This window comes from Dermacentor andersoni, chromosome 3 (genome assembly GCF_023375885.2).
Source record: "Dermacentor andersoni chromosome 3, qqDerAnde1_hic_scaffold, whole genome shotgun sequence".
Classification (NCBI taxonomy): domain Eukaryota; kingdom Metazoa; phylum Arthropoda; class Arachnida; order Ixodida; family Ixodidae; genus Dermacentor; species Dermacentor andersoni.
The window spans coordinates 102,348,654-102,376,210 of record NC_092816.1 but is presented as its reverse complement, the minus strand read 5'-3'; the positions used below and the strand labels follow the sequence as shown (position 1 = coordinate 102,376,210).

At 45.0% G+C, this 27,557-nt stretch overlaps 2 protein-coding genes across 3 annotated transcripts in view; both read right to left on the bottom strand.

The window, feature by feature from the left end:
• LOC126541467 (nose resistant to fluoxetine protein 6-like) overlaps window positions 1-6,412 on the bottom strand; it is a 98,690-nt gene extending 92,278 nt beyond the window's left edge. The window contains exons 1-2 of one of the 2 annotated variants that reach the window (XM_072287265.1): window positions 6,313-6,412; window positions 4,515-4,694 (exon numbers count right to left, since the gene is read on the bottom strand). In XM_072287265.1, the coding sequence (XP_072143366.1) occupies window positions 4,515-4,694; window positions 6,313-6,373 (241 nt within the window). In that variant the 5' untranslated portion in view covers window positions 6,374-6,412. The remainder of the gene's footprint in view (window positions 1-4,514; window positions 4,695-6,312) is intronic. The other variant, XM_050188221.3, reaches the window with a different exon arrangement.
• A 588-nt stretch (window positions 6,413-7,000) lies between these two features.
• On the bottom strand, window positions 7,001-23,926 carry LOC129387325 (uncharacterized). Its single transcript, XM_055076247.2, has 5 exons — window positions 23,422-23,926; window positions 21,350-21,735; window positions 15,489-15,700; window positions 8,806-8,917; window positions 7,001-7,596 (listed from the first exon to the last, which is right to left on the bottom strand). Exons 2-5 carry the CDS (start codon window positions 21,720-21,722, stop codon window positions 7,379-7,381), a joined length of 915 nt encoding a protein of 304 aa, XP_054932222.1. The 5' UTR covers window positions 21,723-21,735; window positions 23,422-23,926; the 3' UTR covers window positions 7,001-7,378.
• Window positions 23,927-27,557: the final 3,631 nt, after the last annotated feature.

The window sequence follows — 27,557 nt, the reverse complement described above, 5'->3', positions numbered from 1 at the left end:
CGGTGGAGGTCGCAACTGCTGAGCGGCACCGCAGCTTACAGACGCAGCTTCGTTCCACATGCGGCCTGTTAACGCGACACACGGCGCTAGCGATGGGTACCGCTTGCGGAGAGCACCCGTGAGCAGTGGCTTAGCGGTCCCCAGAAGTGGTGCTGGAGCTTCAATTTTCCATGTTTTCACGCGTGTGAAATGCAGATTTCGTTCTTCCCCAAGAGCAACATCAGTTCTTGACTTGTTTGTGTAAAAATACATTGCATTTTTTTACCCATATTAATTTGGGTTTCAAATGCTTTTCTCAAGACACCCCCAACTACAGGCATCTCGAACAGTAGACAGAGACGTATTATCAACATTTGGCGTGAAGCGAGCACAAAGGGGCTCTGTAAGCGGCCCTCATTCTCGAATGCCGCCATACATTCCATGAGTGCCGTCCAGGTCACAAACATGTCAACAGACTTGCGACTAGACCTTCTCTGCTTTCTAAACCAATCTCTCGTCCCTTTTTCCCCTCAACGCATTCGAGCAGAATAGCAGGGCCTTCTTGATTATAGCAGACCTCAGATCGGTTCTAACAGAAGAAGCCCAAAACCAAAGCTTGAGCACACAAACCGATACAGTCAACGAGTAGAAATACAGCTGCGTGTGCCACGAACGAGAAACATGGACTGCCATTTCGTCCCCTGTATGTGGGTCCATATGGGTCTCACGACACGCAGCAAAGTCAAAGATAAGGAAAGCGCAACCACGCACGCCTTATTTAAAGCGCGAGTGCAAGTTTCCGCCAGTTCTTTCGTAACTGGCTATAGTCTGGTAGAAACTTGCCCAGGTTGCAAAAGCGTGTGTTTCTCTTCTATGTGTCTCGTCAAAATGTTGCGCAATCCAGCCTCTAATCTGCTAGAAAAGCGTCGCGACCTCCTCTGCGCGCCAATGCCACCCCTGTCACGAGCTCCTCGCGTGACTGCTCGCCGACGCTCCAGCATTGTCGCCGCTGTTGCCGCTTGCAAATATTTTCATACATTTCGATCTCTGTCGTAGCGGCGAGCGCCGCTCAGAAAACAGGTTCTGGGCGAGGGGGTTGGCTCTCGCGACGGCCGCAGCACCGTTTCGGGGCCAAAAGTGCTTGCCCGTGAAGCAGGCCTTACGCGTCCTTTGGGCGAAGACATTTGATATGTATGCGTCGCACAGATTCGTATACCTAGAGATCCGCCACGTGAGCATGACTTTGGCGATATTCTTGGAAACCCGGAAGTAGAAAGCGGAAGTATAAACACCTTATTAATGACCTCAGACACAAGAAGGTGGCATACATAACCTGATAATTAATGGGCAACAGTTGCCTGACATAGAGTGAAGATTCGCCTAGCAGAGCTGATGTTCTGAGTCCTATTTCTGTTGAGTACATTCTGTTGATGTATACTGAGTCGTATTTTCTCGCTTTGGCAGACGTGAGTTGCGAAAACGGGGTGTCTTCTCTGCACAAGATGTCATTATTTTCACCGGCTCAAAGTAAGCGTTAAAACGATTATATCGTGGCCAGCCTCGGGAGAGAATATTAGACGATCTCTGGCACTTATTGAAAACCTTAAGAGTATGATATTCAAAGTGAAATTTTATTAAATCCCATTACATGTTGAAATTGGAGGTAATAAGAAATCTGACATTCTTGTGCGCGAAACCCTATTATGTACTATAACATTGTACAGCTAAAAATAATTTCCTGAAAACTAAGGAGGCAATTGTCCACAATTTTTAGGCGCTACTAAAAAAAATATCCCCACAGAACAAATCTGGTTCAAGGACTTGCTCGCCAGAACGCTACTCCGATGCAAAGCATTTGAACCAACTCCGCTTACATCAACTCTTAGTTATTGGAGGCTCAAAAACCTATTTTGCCGTTTTGTGACTTATGTGGTGAGATGGCCGATGCGGAGCACATTATCTTGTTTTGCCCACTGTCTTACGGGAAAAGAAAGACGTTGCTGCACCATCTGCAAAAGAAAGTTCCTACCATGCGAGCTATCAAGAGGTAGTGTTCCCTGACGGGCCCGCAGAAATCAGGAAGAAAGTGGTACGACTACTGCTTGCCTTTCTTTGAGACACGGAGCTGAACAAAGTTTGGTGACATGCACTTTCTAAAATGTAAGAGATGCTGAGGCGGAATTATCGCCGAAGAAGCATGCCAGGCTAACCCCGCCTGCTGCTGCACCGTCACCACCAACAACACCGAGAGGCTCGAAACAATACACTTTGATATTTAGACTAATTCCACTTAAACGACATTTTCTGTGAATGGCAGGCATTGTGAACTCCGAGCACTAAAACAATCTTTTGTCTAGGATTACTTATGATGCCATAAAAAAGAGTTATCAAGTTGAAAGTATAAATCACTGACAATCATTGACAGCTACGTAACATGACATGTCAGACTTTCAATAACCAAGTCCATGTCAGGGATAACTATGGGCATTACGTTCATATGTCTCAACATGCGTACGCATTAATCTGCATGAGCAAGCGAAAGTCGTGTGAAACAAACAATCCCTGACGTTCGCGACCGCGCTGGCTTGTCTGTAGCTTGGGGAAGTACATTGAAGCTTACGGGTCCTGTAAACTTTCAAGGGTAACAGTGTTGGTTTCAGATTCTAAGCTATGAAAACAAGTAACCACTCTTCTCGCTTTCTCTTCTTGGATTAGGGACGCAGCTTATATTTGCTAAGGGATATGCCAGCCATTCTGCCAAGGCAACAGCACTACTTTTGCTCTATTTAAAATATATATGTATTTTTTCGCCCAGATGTTCACGGCTAACTGCAGAAATGAAAGCGCAGAGATGCAGTTAGCAGTACTAATGGTCAACACACCACAGTCATCCGATGTGTACGTGTGTACACATAAACGTTTTGTTCCTTTGAACGTGTCTATCATTTCCTATATCTTTTCCTGTATCGCCGTGGTGTTGCTACATATAAATGTTTTGTTTTCTTTTGTATCATTGCTCTTAGTTACGTGTTGTTTGGACTATCAAGCGAGATAGCAAGGTGAAGATTAATCTACACACTAAGCTACACTAAAACGTTAGAAGCGCGTGCGACGCTTCATGTCACACAAATTTTCTTAAAGAAAGTTCACCGACGATTATAATATTCCTTAATGCAAAATTTGAGCACATCTCTATACGTGTTTCGATTTCGCGATATATTGGCTGGCGTGGACCATCTGTCTCGTGCGGCACGTCACGAAAACGGAGCGCGGTGTAGCACAACTGCCTCGCTAAAGGCCGGTACACATGGAGCGTTTTTCCGGCTGCAGGTCTGCAATTTTCGCCCGTCGGCGACCATTCGACGCCCAGTGTTTGGACAAAAACACCCGCCGCGGCCTATAAGGACTTGCCAGATATTTCACGCGCGTCGTTGGACGCAGCCGGAAGCAGCCAGCAAGGGCAGCCAATCATCGTTCACTGGCCGACCACCGTCACTTCCGCCTTCCTCGCCGGCACATGCATTTCGCATGCGCACTTCAATGTTCGCGGGCTTGGCTCTTCGTGATAGCGACACGTTCATGACATCAAAGGCAACTCGCGTGGAATTTACCGATAAGCTTATCTGCATGGTGCAGAAGCGTCCCATATTGTGGAATAGTAGAAGCGTTGATTATAAAGATGATAAAGACGGAGACACGTCTGTACGTTAATCTTTTCAGATTACGCGCAGCGTGGCCATACCACTGATTTCCGACGCAATCTCCGCTAAACCGGCGCAAAATGTACTGATATATAATTAATAGCAAATGAAGGAGCTTTAGAGAAAGCTTTAGGGTTTTCTTTTATATTTTGTTGTTGTAATGAAAGAGCAAATGTGTATAAACTTTATTTGTGCATTTCAAGTCGACTAAAGCAATTTTGCCATACTGAGACGGCACCCTCCGCTTTTTCGCTCCATGTATCCCCAGCGTAATCTGGAGATCGCGAAGAAAGCGCGTGGGTAACGCGCAGGCGCGATTCAGAGCAGTCACTGCAGAAAGGCCTCCCAGACGACGAGCGTTATTCTGGTGCCGTCGGGTAGCCATCGTCGACCAACTGCGATTTTATCCTCGTGCTTTCGCCATACCTTTCTCGTCCGCTTTCCAGCTCATGATTCCGCTGCATGCTCCTCCTCCGCTTTCCTCCTCGCGTATTTGATCTCCCGCTAAGCTCCGCGTTCCCTCTTTGATCCTTTCCTGTGCTACTCGTTGGGTCGGTAACGCCGACGCCGACGCTCGCTGCAGTAATGGGCGCCTAACAGCAGCGCTCTGCAACCACCGGTACAGCAAGAGCAGCGCTTACAGCAGAGACGAGCTAAAGAAACAGGCGATAGCTGTTATAATAAATCTAACAAACTCAATTGGCAGGCAGGACGTTTCCTGTGTTCTCTCGGCACAGCTCTGATATAAGTGGTGCCGTTCAAGTAGGGACCATCACGACATTCCGCTATGTCCATTCTTAACAAATAAAAAAAAGACATGTTTGAAATACTCACACCAATTATCCGATATGGTCTGACCGCAGTGGCAAACCACAATATGGCCGATGCAGAGGAACCGCATGCCGTGTAGAAACTGCAGGGCGTAGTGGTTGGCATTATTCTTATCAGCCACCGTGAGCAGTATCCGTGTATTGGACGTCGCTGAGAAAGCCTTGGCCACATTGATCAATGCTCCTGGGACGTATGCACGTTTGTTGTAGAGCCTAAATGTTCTACGTAACCCGAGCGAAAAACAAATCTTTGTACTGTATATTTAGTCCTAAGTGAAGATGAGTGTTCACAGATGAAGACAGACTGCGGGATAAACGTTGAAATTACGAAGGTTATATCGCTCAGACTGGCTAGCTAATATTTGGAGAGGTAGACCTCTCATGCTGAAAGTGTATTTGCGTGCTTCTGGTATGTTATATTTAGGTTATTAATGAAAAAGCGTCATCTGCATGGAGTAGCTCTTTGCGGCGTCTATCAACTGAGCAAAAAGCTGAAAAGTAAAGCCCTCGCTTTCTTTTGCATTTCTTCTAAAGTTCTGGAATTGAGCTTTTCATCGGGTTATCACTGTTAACATTTTGCCGGTCAGCACAAGACGCGCCTGCAGCATTGGAATTTTGTTAAATTTGACGCTAATTCTATAGCAGAATCGACCATAAAAGCGAGATCGCAAGCAATTCAATAGTATTATACACACTATAATGTACACGAGTGCCTGCGATTACTCTGGAACAAAGAGTGAGACAATTAGATTTGTACTGGGCATCTGAAATGTAACTGTGCAGTGAAACTGGTGGTCTTAAAATACAAAGGTTTACCTATGGCAGTGCACTGATCAATACTGACGAAGCCGAAAATATGCAACCCTAGCTGGCGTGAAGATGCGGCTCCGCACGAAGCTGTATATTGTTAAACACTCTATGAAGGGCTGCTGGAGTTATTTATGCAATGTGCTTGGTAAATGCCGTCTCTATAGCGGCTGCAGTGTGTAAAGATTGTCTGCGTGGACCCATCGTTTGAGTGCAACCCACAGACGTGTTCAGACAAACTCCAGGTCCTGCACTTCACAAAGCACGTGAAATGGCGACGTAATTCACTATTACCATCGTGTAGTATGGTGACGTTTTCACTGCACAGTTACATTTCGCACACGCTGTGTAGCGAACAGACTAAGCGAGGACTTTAAATTCCATAAGCGACGACTTCGCTCGCCATTATTCTTGTGGTATGAGTGTACGTTATTTTTGGAGCACAGGTTTACTGCAGAGAAGCTCGATTCCTCATTCACAGTTTTAGCACCGTTCTATTCTTCACGCTTTCTCCAACGTAACGCTCTCTTCAATAAGTCATTTCGTTTTAGAATAAAAGGCTGGTTATAACAATGCATTCTTTTAGTGAAAAAAAGCTGGAAAAAGTAGGTGCCATCCTCTCTTATTTCGTCCGTTTCTAATTCGGCTGGCAAAATTCAAATAACAAAGCAAAGCAAATAGCAAAGCGTTCAAATAACTCTGGTGGTTGGTGGCAGGAGAAAGCGAAATAAATGAGGTGTTCTTCAGACAGAGCACATCGGGTCACGAGGTTTTACCAGCCTAATCGGCGACTTACACAAGTGTGGGAAACAATCGCTTAAGTTTACACACATGCGTTCATGTACTTCTTTTGTTTTGTCTGGCGGACTTAAATTTGCGCCTGTATAAAGATGTGTATATGAAAAGATAAGTCACAACATCGAAGACCGCGGTTTGATGACCCGTAGGTAAATGACAATTATGAACCAAATAAGATCGTAACAGAGCGCACGTACTGTATTCTTGCTTTTTCTTTGGCACTTGATCCATAATATAGTCCACCAAGGTTGCGGCCATAACGATGACTAGGAGAATGCATAGGAAGATGCTGTAAACAAAAATATAAAAAATAACAGTGATTATTCTATTCATTGCTTGCGTAACAATTCTGCTACATCTGAAGCGCCATCTCGGCTCACGGGGTAGGCGAGTCGCGCTCCGACTCGGCTGGAATAGTCATTCTCTTTCATTAATCGGCTCCGCGACTAAGAAGATGACGAGTTGTTTCACGAACATAACTGAACTCCACTATTTTCGAGTGGACAGGGATCAAATAAAAAAACTGTTCAAGAAAACGGGAGTAATTTAGCTGCATACTTGCTACTCTTCTTGAAGGGTGGCGCTGACCCACATGTCAAGCATTTCACGTAATAACAAATTACAGTAACCATAAAAAAAACAAAAAAACATGCAGGTCCGGTTGCCGGCAGTGGTCACGTTTAATCTTTATTAAAAGGTAATTTTAAATTGAGTATGTTTGCTTTGTAAGAAGAAATGAAGGAACAGAATCTCTTCCATACATATGGCTATCATAACGAAAAATGCCACCAGCAAAAGCGGTGCCCATTCGAAATATTCCATCAACGTATATTTTTCGCAATAGCAGTGTTTTGTCCAACTATTCATATGCGACTACGTTAGGCAGCTGATGAACGCTTGTTGCTACTGTGTTGTGAGGTTGGTAAGAAGTGTTCCTTCAATCGGGAGCTCTTTAAGGTTTGATAAGCATGGGACCTGCTGCACTCTCCGTCAAGTGCTCTGATCAAGAACGCAAGAGCCTGAAACGTTGCGAAAAGGTCGGCCCAATCAAGTGGGAATCGAAAAAACTGGGTAAAGCTGGAATAACTGTATTGCATACATGGTTTATTTATTGATTGTTTGATCGATTGTTTGGTTGATTCATTTGTCCGTTGACTGATGCATTGATGAGTGATTGATTGATTGATTGATTGATTGATTGATTGATTGATTGATTGATTGATTGATTGATTGATTGATTGATTGATTGATTGAACGAATGAACTACACCTGCATGCAAAAAAAAAAAAAACATATGCACCTAGGCGACTGCTTAAGGTAGCAGTAGTACGAAAACAAGACTGAGCTTGCGTGTGGCCTATTGGTCAGCATGCTTAGAGCTGATGCATCAACGTACACTATGCCAATCTGTGCCTTCGTCCACGGCTCAGGGTCTGCAGTTACACAACCGGACACTTTCAGACGTACTAGAGGTAGATTCACTGCAAACAGAACAAAATAGTAGAGCGATCATTTCAGTAAGGCCAAGACAGCTTTAACGGTAAGCCGCTTTCCAACACACATTTGGCCAACGCTTTAAGCAATTGTCTCATGAATGTGGCTACTGACACAGCATCGTCAGATACAGCTGTTTCTTTAGAATAACAAAGTGAGTAGCAGTGTGATATCAACTGAGGTTTTTTTGATGAGTAGAAGATTGGATAACAGCACTAGTAGTAACATCGATAGCATCCGGATACTGCAGGTGAACTTTGCTGCCGCTATTTAGGCACCAATTTTTGTGCACATCTAAAATTCCTGTTTGTGTTGAGCAGTTCACATTCACAATTCACACCTTTTATTACGCTCGATGTAATACCCATATATGGTAGATTAATCGCGAGATTCAAACCACTGATAGTAATTTGGCACGCCGTATCTAAGGGCACACATAGGGCACGCATATTATAGCGAGCTTAGAAATTACCTCTTTCCTCCTCAAGAATTAAACGTGTAACATGCCAGAAACCAGAGAAGGGACAATGACACACGCCGATTCCATCTTCTTATAAAATTCACTTCGGCCATTAATTATGAGGGTAAAATCCACCCGCCATGGTTGCTTTAATGTGGGGGTGTCGGAATGCGAAGCGCGTGGTCGCGGGTTGAAATCCCGGCCACGGCGGCCGCATTTCGAAGGGGGCGAAATGCAGAAAACACTCGTTTACTTAGATTTAGGTGCACGTTAAAGACCCACAGGTGGTTCAAATCAAACCGGAGTCCCCACTACAGCGTGCCTGATAATCAGAGGGCAGTTTAGGCAAGTAGAATTCCATAATTTAAGTTTTTAAAGGAGAAATCAAGCTGCACGTTTCAGCGCCACGTCGGTTGGTCTATCAGGTCAAGAAATCGAGTTCTTGCTGGCTGGGAGGAGAGGGCAATATTGATGAGCAAATAACAGGGCTCACGCAGCTTAAAAAATATAACACTCAAAATTCTGTGCAACAGTTCAGCCACAATTGACACACTGTGGGGCCTTCTGCCTTTCTTTGTGCACCTTAGACTTACGCGCTACAAAGGTTTCGAAGTTTCGCTATAGCTCGATATCGTTGTGACCAGGTTTCCTGATTGGTCGGTGTTTTATAACGCATTCAAAAAATTTGAGCCTATGTGCATCTAAAAACGCAAGATAAGTTCTGTTCATGACATACCAACGTTTACTAAGGCTTGCAAGTCTTGTTGGTTGCAGTCCTCTGTAAAGCATATCGCCATGCGGAGAAGAGGATAATCTTTGGCAGTGAAGTAATTGCTGAAATATTTTATCTGAAATAGGAAGAAAAGTTGTAAGAAATTTGTTCATGGGGAAGTTGCATTTAGCTTAGCAACAGCTAGGCAGCTGTGATGCGTCATATGAAAGAAAAATGAATCGTAAATGAAAGAAAGTGATTATGGCGAAACTGATGTCCTAATGTATTCTGCACTAATATTATTACGCACAGCATGCAATCCCACAGTGAAAGCAACATTCGTTTTTCTAGCCCTCGTGCACCTTCCCTGTCTCTCTGGCACGCAGACACACACACTCGTGAGGGTCATCGCCATTAGCGCTGCACTTCGCATTGTCCTGCTCTAATAACAAAAACGCGTAATGCAGCCCACGCATGGAAGGCTATTCGAAACTCCAGGTAGGACTCGCCACTTAGCGGCCGCGATGAGACACTGCCGATCCAGGTTCAGAGCAAGCGAAAGGGGGTCTCCTGTCACGCCATGTGCTGAATGCCTGTAGTGTTCAAACAGTCTCGAAGACGCTTCGCACAAACCCGAAAATGTGTGAAGACGTATTTCGAAAGACATTTATTTGTGCCATTATGCGCCTCATTCTGGTGAAACGAGAGCAATTTGTTATTTGATATTTTACCAAAGGAAGTGGAAGACGCGCATTAGACAGCGACTAGGAGAAGAAACTTCCGCATAGGGAAAGGTGACGGACATTGCGCTGGTTGGTGCAAACTCTTCAATCGCAATGACTTCTTTCTTCCCGGTGAGTAGACCACTGCTTGCTTAAAATTTCCGCCATAGCATAACTATTACTGATGATTGATAAGCAGGAGGAATATTCTTGCTAATGTACTTTGCCTGCAGGCACGGTAGCAGGAATGATAACTACTTCGGAAGGCCTCAAGGTGATCACGACACAGGTTACGTATACCACGAGGCGAGATATTATTTTCATATATAGTATGCTTTCGCTTAGCTATGCAAACACAAGACGCTCATTTGTTTTTATTCCGCGCGGTCAGTTGTCAGTTTAAATGCTCGCAAGAAATTTCGGGGCAACGCCAAACAGCACACAGCGCCGCTATAGGTTGGTTTCCGACATGTGCACACGGCTAAATTCTGTTAGTATAGTGTCAATTCGTTTCCAACTCATGGATTTACAGCAATACAAGTGACTTTAGCGAAAAGAAAGCCATCGCTAAATTTTGGAAGCGTGTTGAAAGAAACTCAACTTGCTCCGACTGGTTGTTATTCATTTCTCGCGTTTCGCCGATGTTTGAGAATTCATGCGGGTGGCAGGTGCCTGCTGTGTTCCCGAGCCCGGGCCCTATCTTGAACACTGCGTACTGCAAGTACGAACAAGGGCGGCTAGTCATGGGGCCAAGACAGTCTCATCACGCGTAATAGCTAACTATCATAAAAAGAAAGGTGCACACCAACTCGCACATGGAACTCTAGTTTGTTTGTATCTCCAGACACAATGACTAGGTAGCATTAAATTTTTTATCCCCTTTATCACAATATCATATTTAGCACAACATCCGTATTAATCCTCTAAAAGCACGGCAGACGTTACTGCCTACATGTTGTGAGATTCTATGCGTGATACACTACAGTACGAGTCCCCATGCGGAGTTGCCTACGAGTCAAGTAAAGTACCTGTAATGGGGGAGCAACGCCTCTAACGAGTGCTTGTACACTTCGGAGGAGCTCGCTACGCCCAAGCACTTCCTTTTTTTTTTTTATACTGTAACTCGCAATCAAATACACTTGTTTTTACAAACATCTGACGCAGATCGATGGGTAGCCCGAACGTTTGCACGCACAGCGCTACCATTTCCGCGGCTTCGTCGATTAAATCCCTCAGGCCAATCAGAATGAGGTGATCGGCAGCAAGGACCCTTTAGGCTTCGAATAAACATCTCGATCGATGCCACAAAAGAAGAACGTGAGCACAGCACGGAGCGCAAAAGCCGCCATTTTGGCTTCCTTGAACTTGGATATCGCAGCCATCTTTGTTTATCTGGACAACGTTGCCAGCCCAAGTAACGGAATCTGGAATTCCCAGTCGAAGGTCTCTAGAGACGCAAGCGCCTTTGGCTGCGTCATGCGCTCAATCGGCTCAGCTGGAGGCAAGACAGCATTCTGGCTTCCGCTGCTGGCTTAAAGGTTGTGGCACACAAGTTCGCATACCTGCTGAGCAGCTGTGTGTGCAAACCGCACCATGGCGCATGCATTGGTCTGAACGAATCTATATAATCAGAGCTAAAATATATCTAATCCTTTCGTTAGGCGTGGAAGAACGCCGATGGTTTTCCATCGGCCCCCTCTCGTGCATCATTTAGAGGTGACGTATTAAGTGACGCCTCCAACGCTGCTGAATGTGCCCTGCTCCTCTTCCTCATCCTTCAGTTCATCGCCAGTTCATGCTTTTAGTTCATCGCCTGTTGTCAAATCTGCCAATTCAGAAAGCGAAGTCTTTCCTTTATTAAATGTAATGTGTGAAGGATGTCAGAAGGGAACCTCTGCTGTTCTATAACAGGGTTGTGTAGCCATCAGGCCACTATGAATTTTTTTCTCCTTTATTTCCTACTTCGAGCGAATGTAATATTCAATCAGAAATTAGTCATACAAATGGATGAGGTTCCTGCTCAGATCTGGCTGGACAGTACTAATAGGACTTTAAGTTTGCGAGGTCAGCCAACAAAGACAGCAATTCCGGTTTCCCCGCCTGGTGAATGACGGTGCGTATCGCAGATGTAGGCCCCCGACTCGGAAGGTAATATTGTATTGAAAGCGTTGTTAACATTAGGGAAGTGCATTAGGCCAAGATCGCACGCATGCTTCCGTCCTTCCAAAACCAACCAACTCTTTGAATCACACGGTATGTGTACACCATGCCACTGGTCTTCTTTCCTAGTGACCACTCGCGCGTTGATGCACCACCGTCTTAGATCGAACTATCGCCGGGACTTGCCCGCTTTGCCCAGCATCTGGCTCGTAGAAATTCACGCTACGTACAAACTGTGCGGCATTGCACAATTAATCAAGTTCGAAAAATTTTTTGTCGAAGTACAAATACCATCGTCGTTTTACCATATATAACATAAAATAGGAATATTTACGTGTGAATGTATAGCACATCCTGGCTTATGACGTCACATTTCACGTTTGTTTCGCTTAGGCTCGTGCACTACATCAGCGTATAGATAGGCTAGCATCGAACGGCCAGCGTCCCGTGGTCACACACAAACAAACCCACACGAACACAGCTACTCATCACGACTGCTGCACATGCGCAAAATGTTAGCAGCGAAATTTAAGGGCCAGATGAGCACTAGCAGTAATGGTGTGGTTTTGCGGAACCCCAAGCAATGCTGGATAGCCAGGAACATACAAGACGCTTCGCCTAACATACTAGATTCCCAAAGCCCGTGTGATCTGTGAAATTTCTGTCTTTCTTTTCTTCATTTTTTTCATCGTTTGAGGTATCCTTATACCAAAGTGCATATATGTACTCTGATCTTGTTATTTTCTTGATATGCTTCTTGTTATGCTTCATACATTCATATTTGTATTTTGTTTTTATTGCTGTATGACTTCTTTTTTTTTCCTTCGTGAACAAATGGGCTTAACTTGTTTCCTCCTTCCTTTGTTATACTGTCTAAATAACAGTATTATGGTGCTTTGGTTCTTTTAAATTTTCTATTCTATGGTTGCTCCTTCCATCATTTAACCTTGACAGGAGGCCCCAATACAGTCATCACTATGGAACCTCTTTTTTATTTATTATTTGGGAAAGAAGTGTAACCATTATCTAAAGCGAGAACTTTAGGAAAACGACTAAGAAAGAAGAAACGGAATTAAAATTGAAAATAAGAGAGAGTCAATGTGACGTTCAATACTGGTGTCGTGGCCACGTATCTTCCTGAGAAGCATTCGGCATGGAGGAGAGTGCGCCCCCAGGTAGGCTAGGCAAGGCGGGCGAGAAACTACAGTGGCTCCTGTTCTCTTTGCTAAAACAATACCTGCCAAGTCTCCCAATGTTTAAGGAATGATTACAAATTTAGGCCCGTTTTACGGTTTTACGAATGTTGCTTTAAATTTTACGAAAAATATTTATGTATGAGAAAATGTATAGCACATAGATCTCTCTATATCTCCCCTTGCAGATATTGTGATGGTGAAATGAGGCAAGAGGGATGTTTATTTAAAGCGTGTTTATGCAAACAATTTCTTGAAGCATGTAAAATTAGCAACAGGTAAATCTGAAAAATCTTGTGTGATGCAGAAACAGGTCGTTGCTTGTCAGTATTTGCACTTGCAAGTTTCGTCCTGCTCTTTGTTAATACTCGTTGCTCAAGTTCGTATGCCTAAATGCAAGTGCGCTCACGGAAAATTATCTATAAAAAGACAGAATACATAGGTAGAAAGACATAATAAAAAGTCTGTGACTTTGCTAATGCATATTCAGTTCTAGAGGCTTTGGCGGCTCTATGTCAGCTGTAGATTGGTACATGGCTGCCACTATACCAGTCTTTCTTTTTTTTTTTCTTCAATGCTAGCAATTTTAAAAAATCGCGTGTCGTAAATGGCAGAACTTGTAATTTTTTGGATGGCTAACCCCAATAAATTGTACATTATTTTCACAAGAAATATAATTACATAATTAATTTAACAAATTTTACTAATTAGCCATATAACTAATTACTTCACCTAGAGAAATTTGCGCATTGTAGCCGTCATGTTCACAAGGCGTATCCACTTGCAACTAATTCTCAGGATGGCAACCGCTTCGAGTTACCCACACGCATAGTGGGCGACGAAATACATTGGTATTTGAGATATTTTAGAGCGCAGCTCTTTGGCGTCCGTTCCTGGGTTTCGCGTCGTCGTCGGCGTTGTCGTCGGCCTCGTAACCAGCTCCGCCCCCCTTTCATCCCCCCAGCGCTAGCAGCGACCGACTGATACCGCTGGATGCCGCTGACGCCGCTAGAGAGTCAAGATAACGTGACTGCATAGAACACCGTCGCCGCCATGCAGAAAGAGGAGGAAAGGGTCCCCCCCCCCCCCTGTTCTTGTGTGGCGGATAGGGTGCTCTTCAGTTGCCGACGCGCCGGTTATTTCACGTAGGCCCCGGCACGTCGACGAATACGTGCCCACCTTCCCACGGCTAGACCTGGTTCTTAGCGCTGCGGAAGCGAGGGTATCATATTGTTTGTGTCGGCATCGGCGGCGTTGTCCCTGAAACCAACTCCGCAGCTGGGGTTGACTCACTATCGGCGTCAGCGGCATCAGTCAGTCGCTGCTATCTCTTCCCTCCTCCGTTTATCGTGTTGTCCGCTTGCTGCGCGCGCTTCTGCCCCCATCGTTTGCCGCTGGGTGTACACGCCGCCCTCCTCCCCCCTCTTCCTGCGAGTCTCCGGTTGTCAAAGCGCCGGCTCGAACTTAATTCCTTTCTTCGCTCCTCCTCCAATGCAACCCCTGTGCGGTGGCAATCAGAGAGCCAGATCGGTGGCGGCGGATGTGTATATGTGCACCGCCCGAGCCGAAATTGCCGCTGCCGTTCGCCCTGTGCGGTGGCAATCAGAGAGCCAGATCGGTGGCGGCGGATCTGTATATGTGCACCGCCCGAGCCGAAATTGCCGCTGCCGTTCGCCACTGCGAAATTATCTTGCTGGTAGTAGCTGCCTACTTCGCCCCTACCGCACTCACGAAAGACGTCGTGCACTTCCTGCAACTCGCATTAACCGTCCATCGATCCACACCGATGTTAGTAGTGGGGGACTTTAATGTTGACATAAAGACAAACAGCAATTTCCTAACACTTATGCGGGAGAACATCCCGTTCATCTCGCTCGTAACGCGTCCCACGGCTGTGACAACCTCGCGAGGCACTTGTATAGATCTCGTCTTTGAGAATCAAGCATTGGTGTACCAAGTCGAACATATATCAGTCTATTTCTCCGACCACAAAGCTTCCTTCATGACTGTCAAGAACTGTTAGTGGAGTCTTTGTTAAAGGAATACGTGTGAAAAATAAAAAAAAAAATTCTGTGATAGCGCATACATGTGTTGCTCGATTTCTTTGCCTCAATCTATCGAAAAGGTGAAACAGCTTATTTGCTGCGCTCAAATTTCGCATTAGGAAGTAACGTAATCGTCGGTAATTTTTTGTAATTAGATGCATAAAACGGCAGTTGATTCAAATGGCGCTTGGAAAAACAGCACCCTTTACTGCTAGTTTGACGACCCTTACATTGAAACCGCTGCCATCTAATGAATTACTTCCCAGCGGGCACGCCACGCAATGAGGCCGGCTGCAATTCGTACATTACAATATTTATCATGAAGGAGTTAAAAAATGAACGATTGAAATTTCGTTAATTGCACAATTATGCATTTCGATTTGCAAACAATGCCCGCCTCCTCGAGCACTATAGTTCAAGGATTAGAAGTGTGCTGTGTTAAAGGTGCTATCTATAAAAAAAAGTGTGCAGAATCTTTAAAAAGAAACGCTGTCTATGAACTCAGGGTGCTATCGGGGTCCTTTAATTTTTTATTTACCCTAGTGTTTCAATCTCAACAACATAGCTGCTACACCATCGTCACTCACCCTCGGGTGAAGGACGTCTGGCACGGCCAGAATCGCAGCCTCTGTGGCAGTTCCATTCTTGGAGTAGACAAGCAGGTTGCAGTACTGGCCACGTGTCAGCACGTTTCCGTAACTGTCATGCACCACCGTCTCTAGGCACTGGTCGAAAGCTCCAAGGTCAGCACGAGATCCCTGGAAGAGGCCGGTCGGGTACTTTCCGGTCGCGTCGAACACTGCGTAGAGAGTTAGTGATTCCTCGCTGTACTTCGTTAGAGTTGAGTGAAGAACACTGCGAATTGAAAGTGCGAAGTTTTACAGAAGAAAAAAAATGTTTATTTACTACAGGAAAGCGAAAAAAAAAACTAGTGTATTTCGTAAGTACCATGAACGTATGGACGTATATTTCACAGGTGCCGCCGTATTGCGTAGACAGTGACGCCATCTATGAGCTGTCGCCACTCTGGCTTGAACGAACAGTTCATTTCATTTCATTTCATTTATTATCACCTTGAAGGCCCGAAGGCATTACACAAGGGGGGGGGCAATACAAACACGTGTAAGAGTGGTTTCTTGCAAAACACCGAAAAAAAGAAAAAAATACCCATTGCTGATTTTGTACGACTTTAAACAATCAAAGAAAAAATTCGAATTGAAAGAAGTAACACGGCAATACATTCGCAATAAAAGAAACAAAAGAAAAAGACTCGGTGGAAGGGTTGACAAGGGTAGACTTCCGATAGGTTTATGATGGGTTCATGAACAGATTGTGTTGATGTTAGGCGCATGCTCGGTGGCAGTTGCTAGTACTTGTTTTGAAGTTCGCCGCTCTACTTATGGCATGGCGCCTTCCACGATGGAGATGGTTCTGTGAGACGCACTGAAGCGATTTAACCTTGGCTTCACCAGAGTTTTCGTTGCCGCTGTGGTCTACGACGTATCCAGAGCGCATTTGAGCCAACAATCAGCCATGGAGATCAGTTGTGTATTTCTAAACATTATTTTCACGACTGTAACCTTCTTTATGTAATGTTAGGTTGAGGTTTAGCAGCAACGGGTAGTTACAGGGCCCCTCACCAGGTCTGGCCATCTTGAGCTGACAAGCGCAGAGCGTACAATGCGTGCCAATGATCGTGTTTGCAAAGAAATACATCGCTACGCGCCGCGGAAAAGGCCTGAAATTTCAATCTGACCGCCGTCTCCCTCTTCACTCGCGGCGAATCCGCCCGGAGAGGCGCGTAATCGTACACCCTCGCCTACGTAATCGTATGCGCAGTGCGACGTCGCTCGTGGTGATACGTGACTTCTAGAATTATTCAAGACAACATCGGTTATCTGTGCGATCTGTTGCTTGAATTGACGAATTGAAGTTTAGAGAAGTAATAAAACACACAAACTGAATGTCTGCGTGTTTTTTTTTTTTTGTTTTTTTTTTACTTCGCACCCAAGCACGAGAGATGTACTTCCGCTTCGTCTGCTTGTTCCCATAATCGTGCGGTCACGTGCGCTGGTACCGAAACTATGCCGTTTTTTACCGTGTTCCAGCGCGTGATCACGCTCAGCGATCCGTTTGTTCTGCCTCAGTATTCGTGTAGCACTGAATTATACCGCTAGTCATGTTTCCTTGTGCACAGCGCGCAAAATCGTGCGCTGCGCGAACGAGAGAAGAGCTCGCGCGCGGCGCGGTCAGCGGAAGTGCGTAGCGCAGGAAAAAGAAAAAGACCGAGGAGAAAAAAAAAATAAGAAGGCGAGGCCTGTGACGCACGCGGCACGCGTTCCTCGAGGGCCGGTAAATGGTGATTATTAAGGAGGAAAGGGACGCTTAATTTTCTGCAGCCCATCAGGGAGCACGGCGAAGCGTCAACGGCCGGTACGGGAGAACGCTGGGAAGGAATTTCGCTTCCGAAGGCTAGACGGGGCGAGTTGAGAGAGCGTCTGGTTTGGCAGTGGAGCCCGCCTGCTGAAAGCACGGGATCGCGGCACTGAAATGTTTCTATCGGCTATTTATGAGCCGATTTGTAAAATCTTTGCGCCAGAACACTCCCTAGAGGACACGTAACAACTACCAGCGTATAACCGAAATTTGCTATGAGGCCTGGTGAGGGGGCCTTTAAGAAACATGCGTAAGCGACGACGTCAACAGGCATTAAATTACACAACTTGCAAAATAGTTCGCGCCCTCTACAGTGCAGCGGCCGCACTACAGAATTCGGTTGGGAAAGGCGCAGCCTTTCGAATGCTGTAGGTGATATATAACTGTTTCGGGGCTTGCCGAATAGGGCTGAGTCGCTTGCGTTTCATGACTCGGAGATAATGGGGCCTACAACGTGCGCTAGTAACATTTGTCAGTCGCTTATGCTATCCCAAGGTAAAAACGAAGGCAAAAAGAAAAAGAAACAAGCGCATTGGTGTCACTCTCCGAAGGCTCATTCCGTAACTGAGAAAATGGCCAAACGCCCAGATAATCACTTTTGGCTGTAAAGTACTTTCCGCGCAGAATACTTTTACAAGTTGTCCATTGTTAGCTGTAGATGCATTGCACGTCCACCTAGTTTCGTTCGACGTGTTTTGCGCCCCAGCATTAAATAATTTTGATTAGTAAGGGCAGAACACAGTACGGGGGCATAACATTTCTCGAGTGGTCCAACGGCTGCCTTCGGAATGCTCGAGCATCCGAAGCACTGATTATAGATCGGTTCGTTGTATATAGCGCATGGCCCGAGCATGCGGCTTGGCCATGGGTGGTCTTATGGCGTCGTTAACCCAATATTTTCTTTTTATTGCGATAGCATTTACATGGACACTCGAGGCGCATTTTCGCGTCGCCATTGACTTGATGTTCCGTATAAAGACTGAGGGTGGCAGCGCCATCACCGCGCGTCGTATACTGTACGCGCGAGTGAAAGAAAGCACGCGAAGGAAGCCGACCTACGCGTACCGATGTTCGATAATTTTTTTTTTCTATTCAATTAACAAATAATCATTCAGCATTCGAGCCTTTAATGCATTAATCGTTTCCGACGCAGTGTCTTTCATCAAATAATGGATTAATCAAGATACGTGCCGGGCCATTTTAAAAAGTTGCAAGACAGTTATCTACAGTTGAAGGGCTCTATTTTAATGTTTGAGTGGTGGAACCAAGCTTGAAACACAAGTGTATAAACGCTTGATAAACTATAATCTTTGAATTGTTAAAGAATAAATCATAGTATAGTTTACACTAGTGGCTTTTGAACACATGAACAATACATATTATAACATGGCACTTATTGCAGAATTAAATAAGATGCATGGCACTAGTGATTGCTTGTACACTACAGTTAAACAATAAGAAAAATGACAAAAGTGAGACGTAATGTCCTACTGAAATATGCAAACAATTACAATATGCGTGTCCTGTGTCTTTTCTCGGCTGTTGGGTGCGTTTTCCAGTGCGCTTATTTTCCGTCGGTCTCTAATATGCACAAGGGAAAAGAAAACTGCTGGTTTAGGATTTTAAATGCTTTTTTTTACAGAGCAAAGTAAAGTCAATTGGCTGGTATACTTGAGTCAAACGGAAACCTTATTTGAATAGTCACACAACTGCAACATGCAAGAATATATGCTCGGACGCTATATATTTGCTGGTATCGACATGAACTCCATCGCCATATAAACATACATACTCCAAACCAGCGCGCATGCTGTGTGACGTCTTTTGTGGACTGTGAGTGGCACGACGATCAACGACTTGGTTCGCTATAGTGTGCCTTGGATCGCGAGGTGAATTTCAAGCCTCCGGCTTCGGGCGGCGTGGTGCCGTGCGTGGTGTGGGAGAGGGTAAGCACTCACAGCCACTATGATACTCGGAATAACAGTCCGCAGTCGTTAGCACACAGCCACACAGTCACTGTTCATGCGCCGCCACTCCAGTACGATTTCAAAATTTTCGCGCGACTCCTGTCAAACTATTAAGCGGACAGGTCTAATCAATTAAGCAGATTAAATGAAACGAAGACATCCACTGAAGATTGAGCGTTTTGCAGGATACATTTAATCGATTAGTAATTCATCGATATTGCCAAACCTACGCTCGCGACTCAATCTGGTGCGCGCGAAGGAGAAAGCGGAGAGCAAACGCGCCGTTTTCCGTCGCGCGAGAGGCCGTGCGAGAATGGGGCGAGGGAGAGGGGGCGGTGTTTCGCTCCGGCAGCAAATGCGCATTTCGCGGCTCCACGCAACAGGAACTGACGATCACGGCGAAATCACGCTCGCCATATGCAAGCGTGATACGTGAGCGTGAAGCGGGGGCGGAGTAGCGCAGGAGGGAGGGGAGGGCCTTCTTTGCCCGGCCGCGCGCTTTTGCACGCGCCATTTCTTGAAAGGTATCTGCAGACGACTCATGGTCATTGTGCGCGCTATGTTCTCGCTGCTCTTGCGTTGAAGCGATGCACCGCACGAAAGTTACTTCGCTCGCTACTGCAGCCGCGATTACTCACTGCAGCGTTCTGACAACGAGTTTCCGTGGTCATCGAGTGAAATGTGTTATTGTTTGCTCGTGCGCACGTGACACAAAACTTCTTAATTTAGTTAGGATGTCGATGTGTACAAGTATATACGGCCGATAAAACTTCGTATAACTTCGTATTACTTCGTATAACTGTCACCTAATTTGGTAACGCAATTGATACTTCACCTTTTGGGCGAAACTACGACTTTTTTGTTTTATGCGACGCCTGTCGTTGCCTTGTCGGATTTCAGGTGAAAGCAAGGTAACGCTCAATGAGGCTGCGATTTTGTCTCGAAAAAATATGGACCGTTTCCGGAGATAGTGTAGTCACTCTCCTTGTTTCGTTTGCCGATGCCAGTGTGTGCGCCTGAAATAAACAACGCTGCTTGGTGTTTGGAGCGCTCGGTGACACTCTAGGTACCAAGAGAAACGGGCTTATTCTACAAGGCTCCCATGCGTGACAGAATTGCACCCCTGGAAAGAAAAGAAACTGCTCGTCGCGGCGGGTTCCGACAAGGACCTCTCGAATACGGCCAGAGAGCGGTTCCCACATTACATGGGGAAAGTGTGTGGCGTCACCCTAAACGTCACGAACCACGTGCCCACTATGCAAGGTGGCGGTGTCCTACACCATGTATTCGACAGAGGGGTCTGTCTAGCCACTTGTAAGTACGTGTCATACTTCAGTACACATAGGCCGCTCCTATCTATACTGGATGACAACCACTAGGCTAAAGCGGAATCTAAGAAAATACAATAGAAGTTAAGCATAGCGCTTAGGAAATGGCAAGTTTACACACATTTTCGTCATGCACACCTTCCAGAGATGCAAGCATGACAAGGATAATGATCAAAGATGCTTTCTGCGTTAATGTTGTTGTTTTTTTGTGAAAGGTGGCGACAAAATCACTGATTGCCCCTCTAGGCAAGCGGGATTCTAACATTATAAGCCACAAGAGTATAAAAACACTGCTCTGGATATATTCTACAAAAGAAAGTTCCGAAAATCGTGGGGCATTGTAGATTACAGTGAGTACATTTGTCTATGCATAATCAGTATATAATGAGCAATGACAACATACAGCAATTATGCAACGAGAACGACTTCATAATTTCACATGAAAACATGGCAGCTGCATGTGTAATAGACTCGAGTGGATAAAAGCTTTCATTCTCATCCTCGTCACCAACGTTGTATTGATGGAAATGAAACTGTTATTACTATTATTAGTTTCGTTGTACTGAGCGCCCGTTCACTGTGCAATCATAGCAACCCAGCCTTGTTCAATATCGCATTTTTAAAAATCTTTGTGACATCCCACTGCGAGAGAATAGTGCAAGAGCGAGAGAATGATAGGACAGAAAGGCGAGGGGGAAAGCAAGCTATTTCGCTCACGTCTGAGTGCCCACGGCTCGAAGTTCAGGAAGGCCCGCATGAACCTCAGAAGGGCAACACTGCACTCCGGCCGCACCTCGGCCTCCAGCATCTTCCTCCTCAGGGAGACCGGCATGCTGGCGAAGCCACGCCCAACCGTTTCTCGAAGCTCTCGCAGGAAATCGGACGCATCCACCTGGTCCACACTAGTGGTCATCGTCGTGGTTGCGAACACAGTCGCTCCTGAAGAAGCGCTGCGCGAAGCGTTCTGAAAGCTTTCTACATGTGAGCCTTGAGTCAGCGGCGGCAGCAAAAAGAACACTGCCGCGGCAAGTGTCCGCCCCTTCAAAGATGGCCGGCGACGTCCGGGTCTTGGCGGCGTCATGGAGGACATGGGCGGCGAATACCTTGAAGAGGAAAGGAAATAAATATCTGCGTTTTTATTCCTTGAACAAAACATGCGCGAAAGCAATTAACTCATTTAAGAGTGATCCGACAGCCGTTAGAAATGGAGTGCACATTAACATGTACGCGGACGAAGGAGCCAGGAGTTCTGGACATTTAGGCGCTCTTCCTGTCTCCTTGAATAGATAATTTATTTATTTCCCTTGCGTCCTTCTACCGATAGCTATGCATTAGTCTTGCCGAACAAGAACTACTCCAGTAATTCGGTAGTGCATTTGCTTGGCTAATAAAATGTTATGTGCTCTGCTTTGTTGAATGTGCTAATTGTTATACTGTCCTTTCAATACATTTTCCTCTTGCCCTCCTCCCATCCCCCTTTTGCTTTGTGTATTACTTCTATGGAATCGATACACTCCCATTTTCCCATTTAAGGGCCTTTCTAATGTCGAGTCAAACTTGAAAGCGCACCTTTTGCCGAAAACTTTACAGTGCTTTGGGCGTCTAAATCAAATTTAGAAGATTAAGAACCTTGAAACGAGCACATGTTGATGGACTTCATATTTCTTCTAAGGCAGAGCTGTATTCACCTGACTGTTCTCACAAATTTTGCAAGAGTAGCTAGGTACAATGGCAACTCCGTTCCCAAATATACAGAGTATAAACTGTGGACCATTCTAAAATGGACAGAAATATGTTCAACCGAGTGAAACATTATTTTGAGCGTGCTACCATGTTGCTTTTTGTATTGTTTGACGTTCTTCGTAATTGCTCACCCAAATACTTCAGAATGACGTCTTGCTTTCCTATCAAATGGGTATCTTTGTATTCCATTTGTACTTTTATACGTTGCCGCCATCCTCACATTGGCGATTCCCTCCCCCCCCCCCCCCCCCTGTCCTTTATCTTGTACAGTGCCTTCGGGCCTTTAAGGAGAAAATGACTGACATGCAACAGTAATTGAACACGGTTACCAAGAAGCACCAAAAGAGACCTGATAAAAGGAAGTCCGTATTCAAGTGTGAACTTCGCAACTTAGGATTATTTATTACTTTATTTATTAGTTTATTTATTTACTTATTTATTCATTCATTCGTTCGTTCATTTGTTGTTTGTTTGTTCCAAAATACCTTAAATGTACAAAAGGGCACTGCCTGAGGGGATATATAGAGAAATAGTGATTGTAAAAACCCACCAATTATACAAAAACTACGGAAAGAACGAGGAGGGGAAGAAAGCGAAGTATCATTATTAAGCGCATGTAGATTAATAACAAACAAGCAAACCTATTACACACAAATGTTACAGGCTAATAAACGTGTAACATGTAACACAGACATTTATGTCTCGACATTTGAGACACGTCGTACGCAGCCAAAAACATCGCGAAAAACAGAACACATGCAAAAGGGAAACGACGGGACGAGCGCTGTGAAAAGTGATCCATCGTTGCAGAAACATTCCTTACAAAGACCGTATGCAAGATGGGGCGAGACATTCGCAGGTAGTCAAACAATAATAGCGCTTTGAAGCGAGAAGATAAAAAAAAATAAAAAAAAAACAGACTATGTAAACAGCACTCTTCGTGGCCGCTAGCTTAAATTTCTCAGGAAGAGAACATGGCACTTTTCAAAGAACTGCATTGCGTGAAGCAATGGAATAGATATGTATGGTGGAACACTACAACATACCTTTGCCTTTGGCGCACGAATGCTGAACTACGTTTGGACTTTTGTACTTCCCACGAGGTGCATGATCATTCGGGCTCAGCCTGTAAAGACGCATCAAAAAGCGACCGATAGGTCTGAATGTCGACCGAATACGGAAGGGCGAGTAATAAAAACAAATCAAGATGGGAGGGGCTGAGTGAGGGCAGTCTTGCTATTCGCGGTGGTGAACATAAAACCCTCGTGCATACCCTCGGCCTTCGTGTTCTGGCACGTAACGGTGTTTGTTACATGTATTCGTGTTCCCCTTGCATTTCTGTGACGGTTATTTCCTTGTATCGCCTACGTATTGACTCCTGCTGTACACCGTGCCAAAAACTGTCGTCATCATCCTCTGCTCTTCGTCTGGCCCTTCCCCTCTTTCATAATATGGCATGCGCAAGCATTGCTTCCCCAGACGGCACCGGTCGCGCATATGTAAGCACTGTACATGTTGCCTGTTCCGTACGTTTAGCTGAGTTCTTGCATTCACGGTCGATTATTATCGTCACTTTATTTTCATCTCTTGCTTTTATAGCCTCTTCGTAACACTTTACTCCGAGCTGCGGAGTAACAAGCTAGACACCAGCTTTCCCGGCCGACTCCTGTACATCTCCCAAGATTAAAGTTTTTCATCTCTCTCATTGACCTCACAAATTAGACACCACGCATTGATTCTAGAGAACAGCAACGGTTCATCTAAGTGTTAGCACGTGACTCAGAGTGTGTTAGGATAAGCATAATACAGGAAGTTTCAATCCAAAGAGTATCAAACGGACAGGAAACACGTGCGGCGACTTAGCAAAGCTTGTGTTTTAGGATTTATACGTACGGATATATACATATATGTTACAGCTACAAGTGCCTCTGTCAGGCAATGTGTGCTTTCAGCTCCTGCACATTTCTTAGACTGTATTCAAGAAATAAATATAGGAATTCAATTCAATGTTTGAGCGTGGGGAACGCCTTACTGGGCTGCCACATCGATTGTGCTTCCGACCAATTTTTCAGGGGAGACTTAGGGTGCTTGAAGTCGTTGGCCGCGGGAACTTGAAATTTCCTTTGCCCTGAGGAATTATTACCAAATCCCAGCGGATATCTGGCGCTGTCAGGTATTCGAGCAGCTAAAAAGTAATTGTTACACCAGCAATGTGCTTAAATATGGCCGCATGCCCATACCATTGCTTAAACATTGTCATGGGAACGCACTACAATCTGTGCGTGGTCTTCACGTTCTACCGTAACCTCGCTATAGTGTATCCTCAAATGTATTCTATACGAGTTTCATGAAGAAAACTAAAAATTGCCGCGACGCACCTCAAGAAATTGTGCTTATGATACTTGTGTACGGCCTTTACTCGAGTACGCTTCACCACTGTGGGACCCGTACACGAAAAAGGACATTATGCAGCTTGTAGAAGTCACTAGAAATGCTGTTAGATTTACATTCAGCAACGATAGAAGAGAAGACTGCCGGTCACAGTTAATGAACTTGCACAACGTTCAAATACTGAAGCCCACAGAAAGAGTGCTCGATTCACATTTATTTATAATAGCCCATCAGGGAAAAATAAACGCAAGCTTCGACAGTGCATTAAGCCTCCTCCAGTGAGAAGGATTCGTAACGTTCATGGGCATTCGCTTGCTCGAATTCTTGCCAAGACTAACAGTTTTAAAGACAGTTTTTTTTCTTCAACAGTGCATGATTGGAATACGTTACCGCCAGCTCTTTTTACCTCACAATATTTTAGTGGTGCAGTAGAATGTCTATTTAGCTGCTAAAAATGTGTTTATGTAGGTTTCTTATGTATCTTTTTTTTTGCTTTCTACCTCTGTGTTGTGAAAAGTGTATCTTCTTACTCTTTTAATTGTATAAGAATACGATTTCACTCTTGCTTCGGCCATGCATTCGCCTTCAGTATTTTGCAACAAATAAACCACAGATAAATGAAGCAAATGCAAAGATAGGATTGAAAGTGACGCACCATGGCGCAGAACACCTTGTCTTTGCCCACGATCACGCCTGAGCGGTAGTATTGTTCACATTCGGCATAACTCCAAATGTTATGAGCAGTGGTGCGTGTGTTGTAATAAATAATTTCGTGGCGAGCTCATTCCATTACCTACCTTTGCAGCACTCTCGCACTTTGACTCAGTATTCCGTGCCTTGGCCGATTTTGACTAGACTATCCATTAGAAAATGTTAATGCGATTAGCATTCTTTGAATTCTATCTATCTATCTATCTATCTATCTATCTATCTATCTATCTATCTATCTATCTATCTATCTATCTATCTATCTATCTATCTATCTATCTATCTATCTATCTATCTATCTATCTATCTATCTATCTATCTATCTATCTATCTATCTATCTATCTATCTATCTATCTATCTATCTATCTATCTATCTATCTATCTATCCTTTGTTTTAGTTGTTCCGTGCAGCGCTACAGGTTTCTTCGGCTAATGAGGAGGGCTAAAACACCTTAACCCATTAAAAACCAGCGTGACCATATGGTCACGTTAGTCTTCACAGCGGATTTCAATTAATTAAGATTAAGAAAGCGGCACCAAAATCGCATTTCACGTGCCGTTTGACAGATTACAGTTCCCTTTATGGATACCAAGTGGCAGCAGCTGTCAGTCGTTTTGTGGGAGCCCCTCGCAAAGGCGGGAATAAGTGTTGCTCTGCGAGTAGCGTTGCCATGCATCGTTCCAAGGGATAAGTGTGTTTTTTTTTTTCACTTATTGTTTAAGCAATAGTCAGATATCCTTACCTCTGTACTGTCCTTTGAATATGTGACGTTCGATGAGCATTTGTGAAAGATTAATGTTTGATTTATCCATGAACGAACGTGTCATCTTGCGCGTTGCCATATGGTCACGCTGGGCCTTTAGGCTACCGAACTTTTTATTTAACTTCATTCTCATCTCTTGCACGTCTGCTGCCGCGTTCTCGCAGTGGTTATTTTTTATTTTATTGTCTGAATAGGTTGATGTTGGAAAAGATAGCGAAGATAGTCGTAGAGGAAGATGACGTCGTGTCAGTGATTTATATCGAGCCTCCAGAGGCTAGCACCTATTCGGCTGAAGACTCGGTCGATGAAGACTCAGGTGGGCTCATTGACAATCGAAGCAGGTGGCAGCTATGAGCCGGCGCTGAAACGCCGTAAGCCTATCCGCTTCGGGTATAAAGTATGGTGCCTAAATGCCAAGAACAGATACCTTGCAAACTTCAAAGTGTATCAAGGCAAGCAGCTAGGGGAGATCCCAGCACATCTGAAAAATATGAAAAGGACTTCGGAAGAGCAGCGGCGCCACTTCTTCAAATGGTGGAAGAACTCGCAGCAGAGACGCACGACCTTCCTTTCTTTTTCTATTTTGATAATTTATTCACAAGCATGAAGCTACTCAGGCATCTCAAGGCACAGGGATACGAAGGCACGAGCACAGTGAAGCAGAACCGTGTTCCCAAAGAGCGCCTATCGCTTGACCAGAATACGTCAAGTGCCAACCTCACGGGCACGAAGATCCCGTGCTGAGTGACCACGGGATAATTGCGGTCGGCTGGATGGACGATTCTGTAGTAACGATCGTAAGCACCATACACGGCGTAGAGCCAATGTCATCTGCAGACAGGTACTCTCGTGTTGAGAAGAGGCGAATGAAGGTGGCCTGTCCAAACACTGCTGCTCAGTACAAGTTTTATAGGAGGTACGGACCAGATGGATGCAAATGTAGGCGCCTATAGGATTGCAATCCGTGGCAAAAAGTGTTGGTGGCCGATTTTCATATGACTTTGTAATCTATCTATCAGCAACGCTTGGGCGCTAATTCGTAGCACAGGGCTCAACGTCACGCAGGTGGAATTCCGCAGGCAAATTGCACAAAGCAACCTGATGCGATGGGACAATAAGCCTAGAGGATCTGGTCAACGCAGAATCCCCAAAGACCATGTCCAGAATCCCATGTCCTGAATGGTACACGGTATGACCAAGCGGCCCACTTTGTTGCAACAATACCTAATGGTAGGAGGTGGAGGTGTGCATGAGATAATTGCAACAGCGCGGTGCACACACAATGCCCAAAGTATGACGTCGGCATGTGTATTCCATG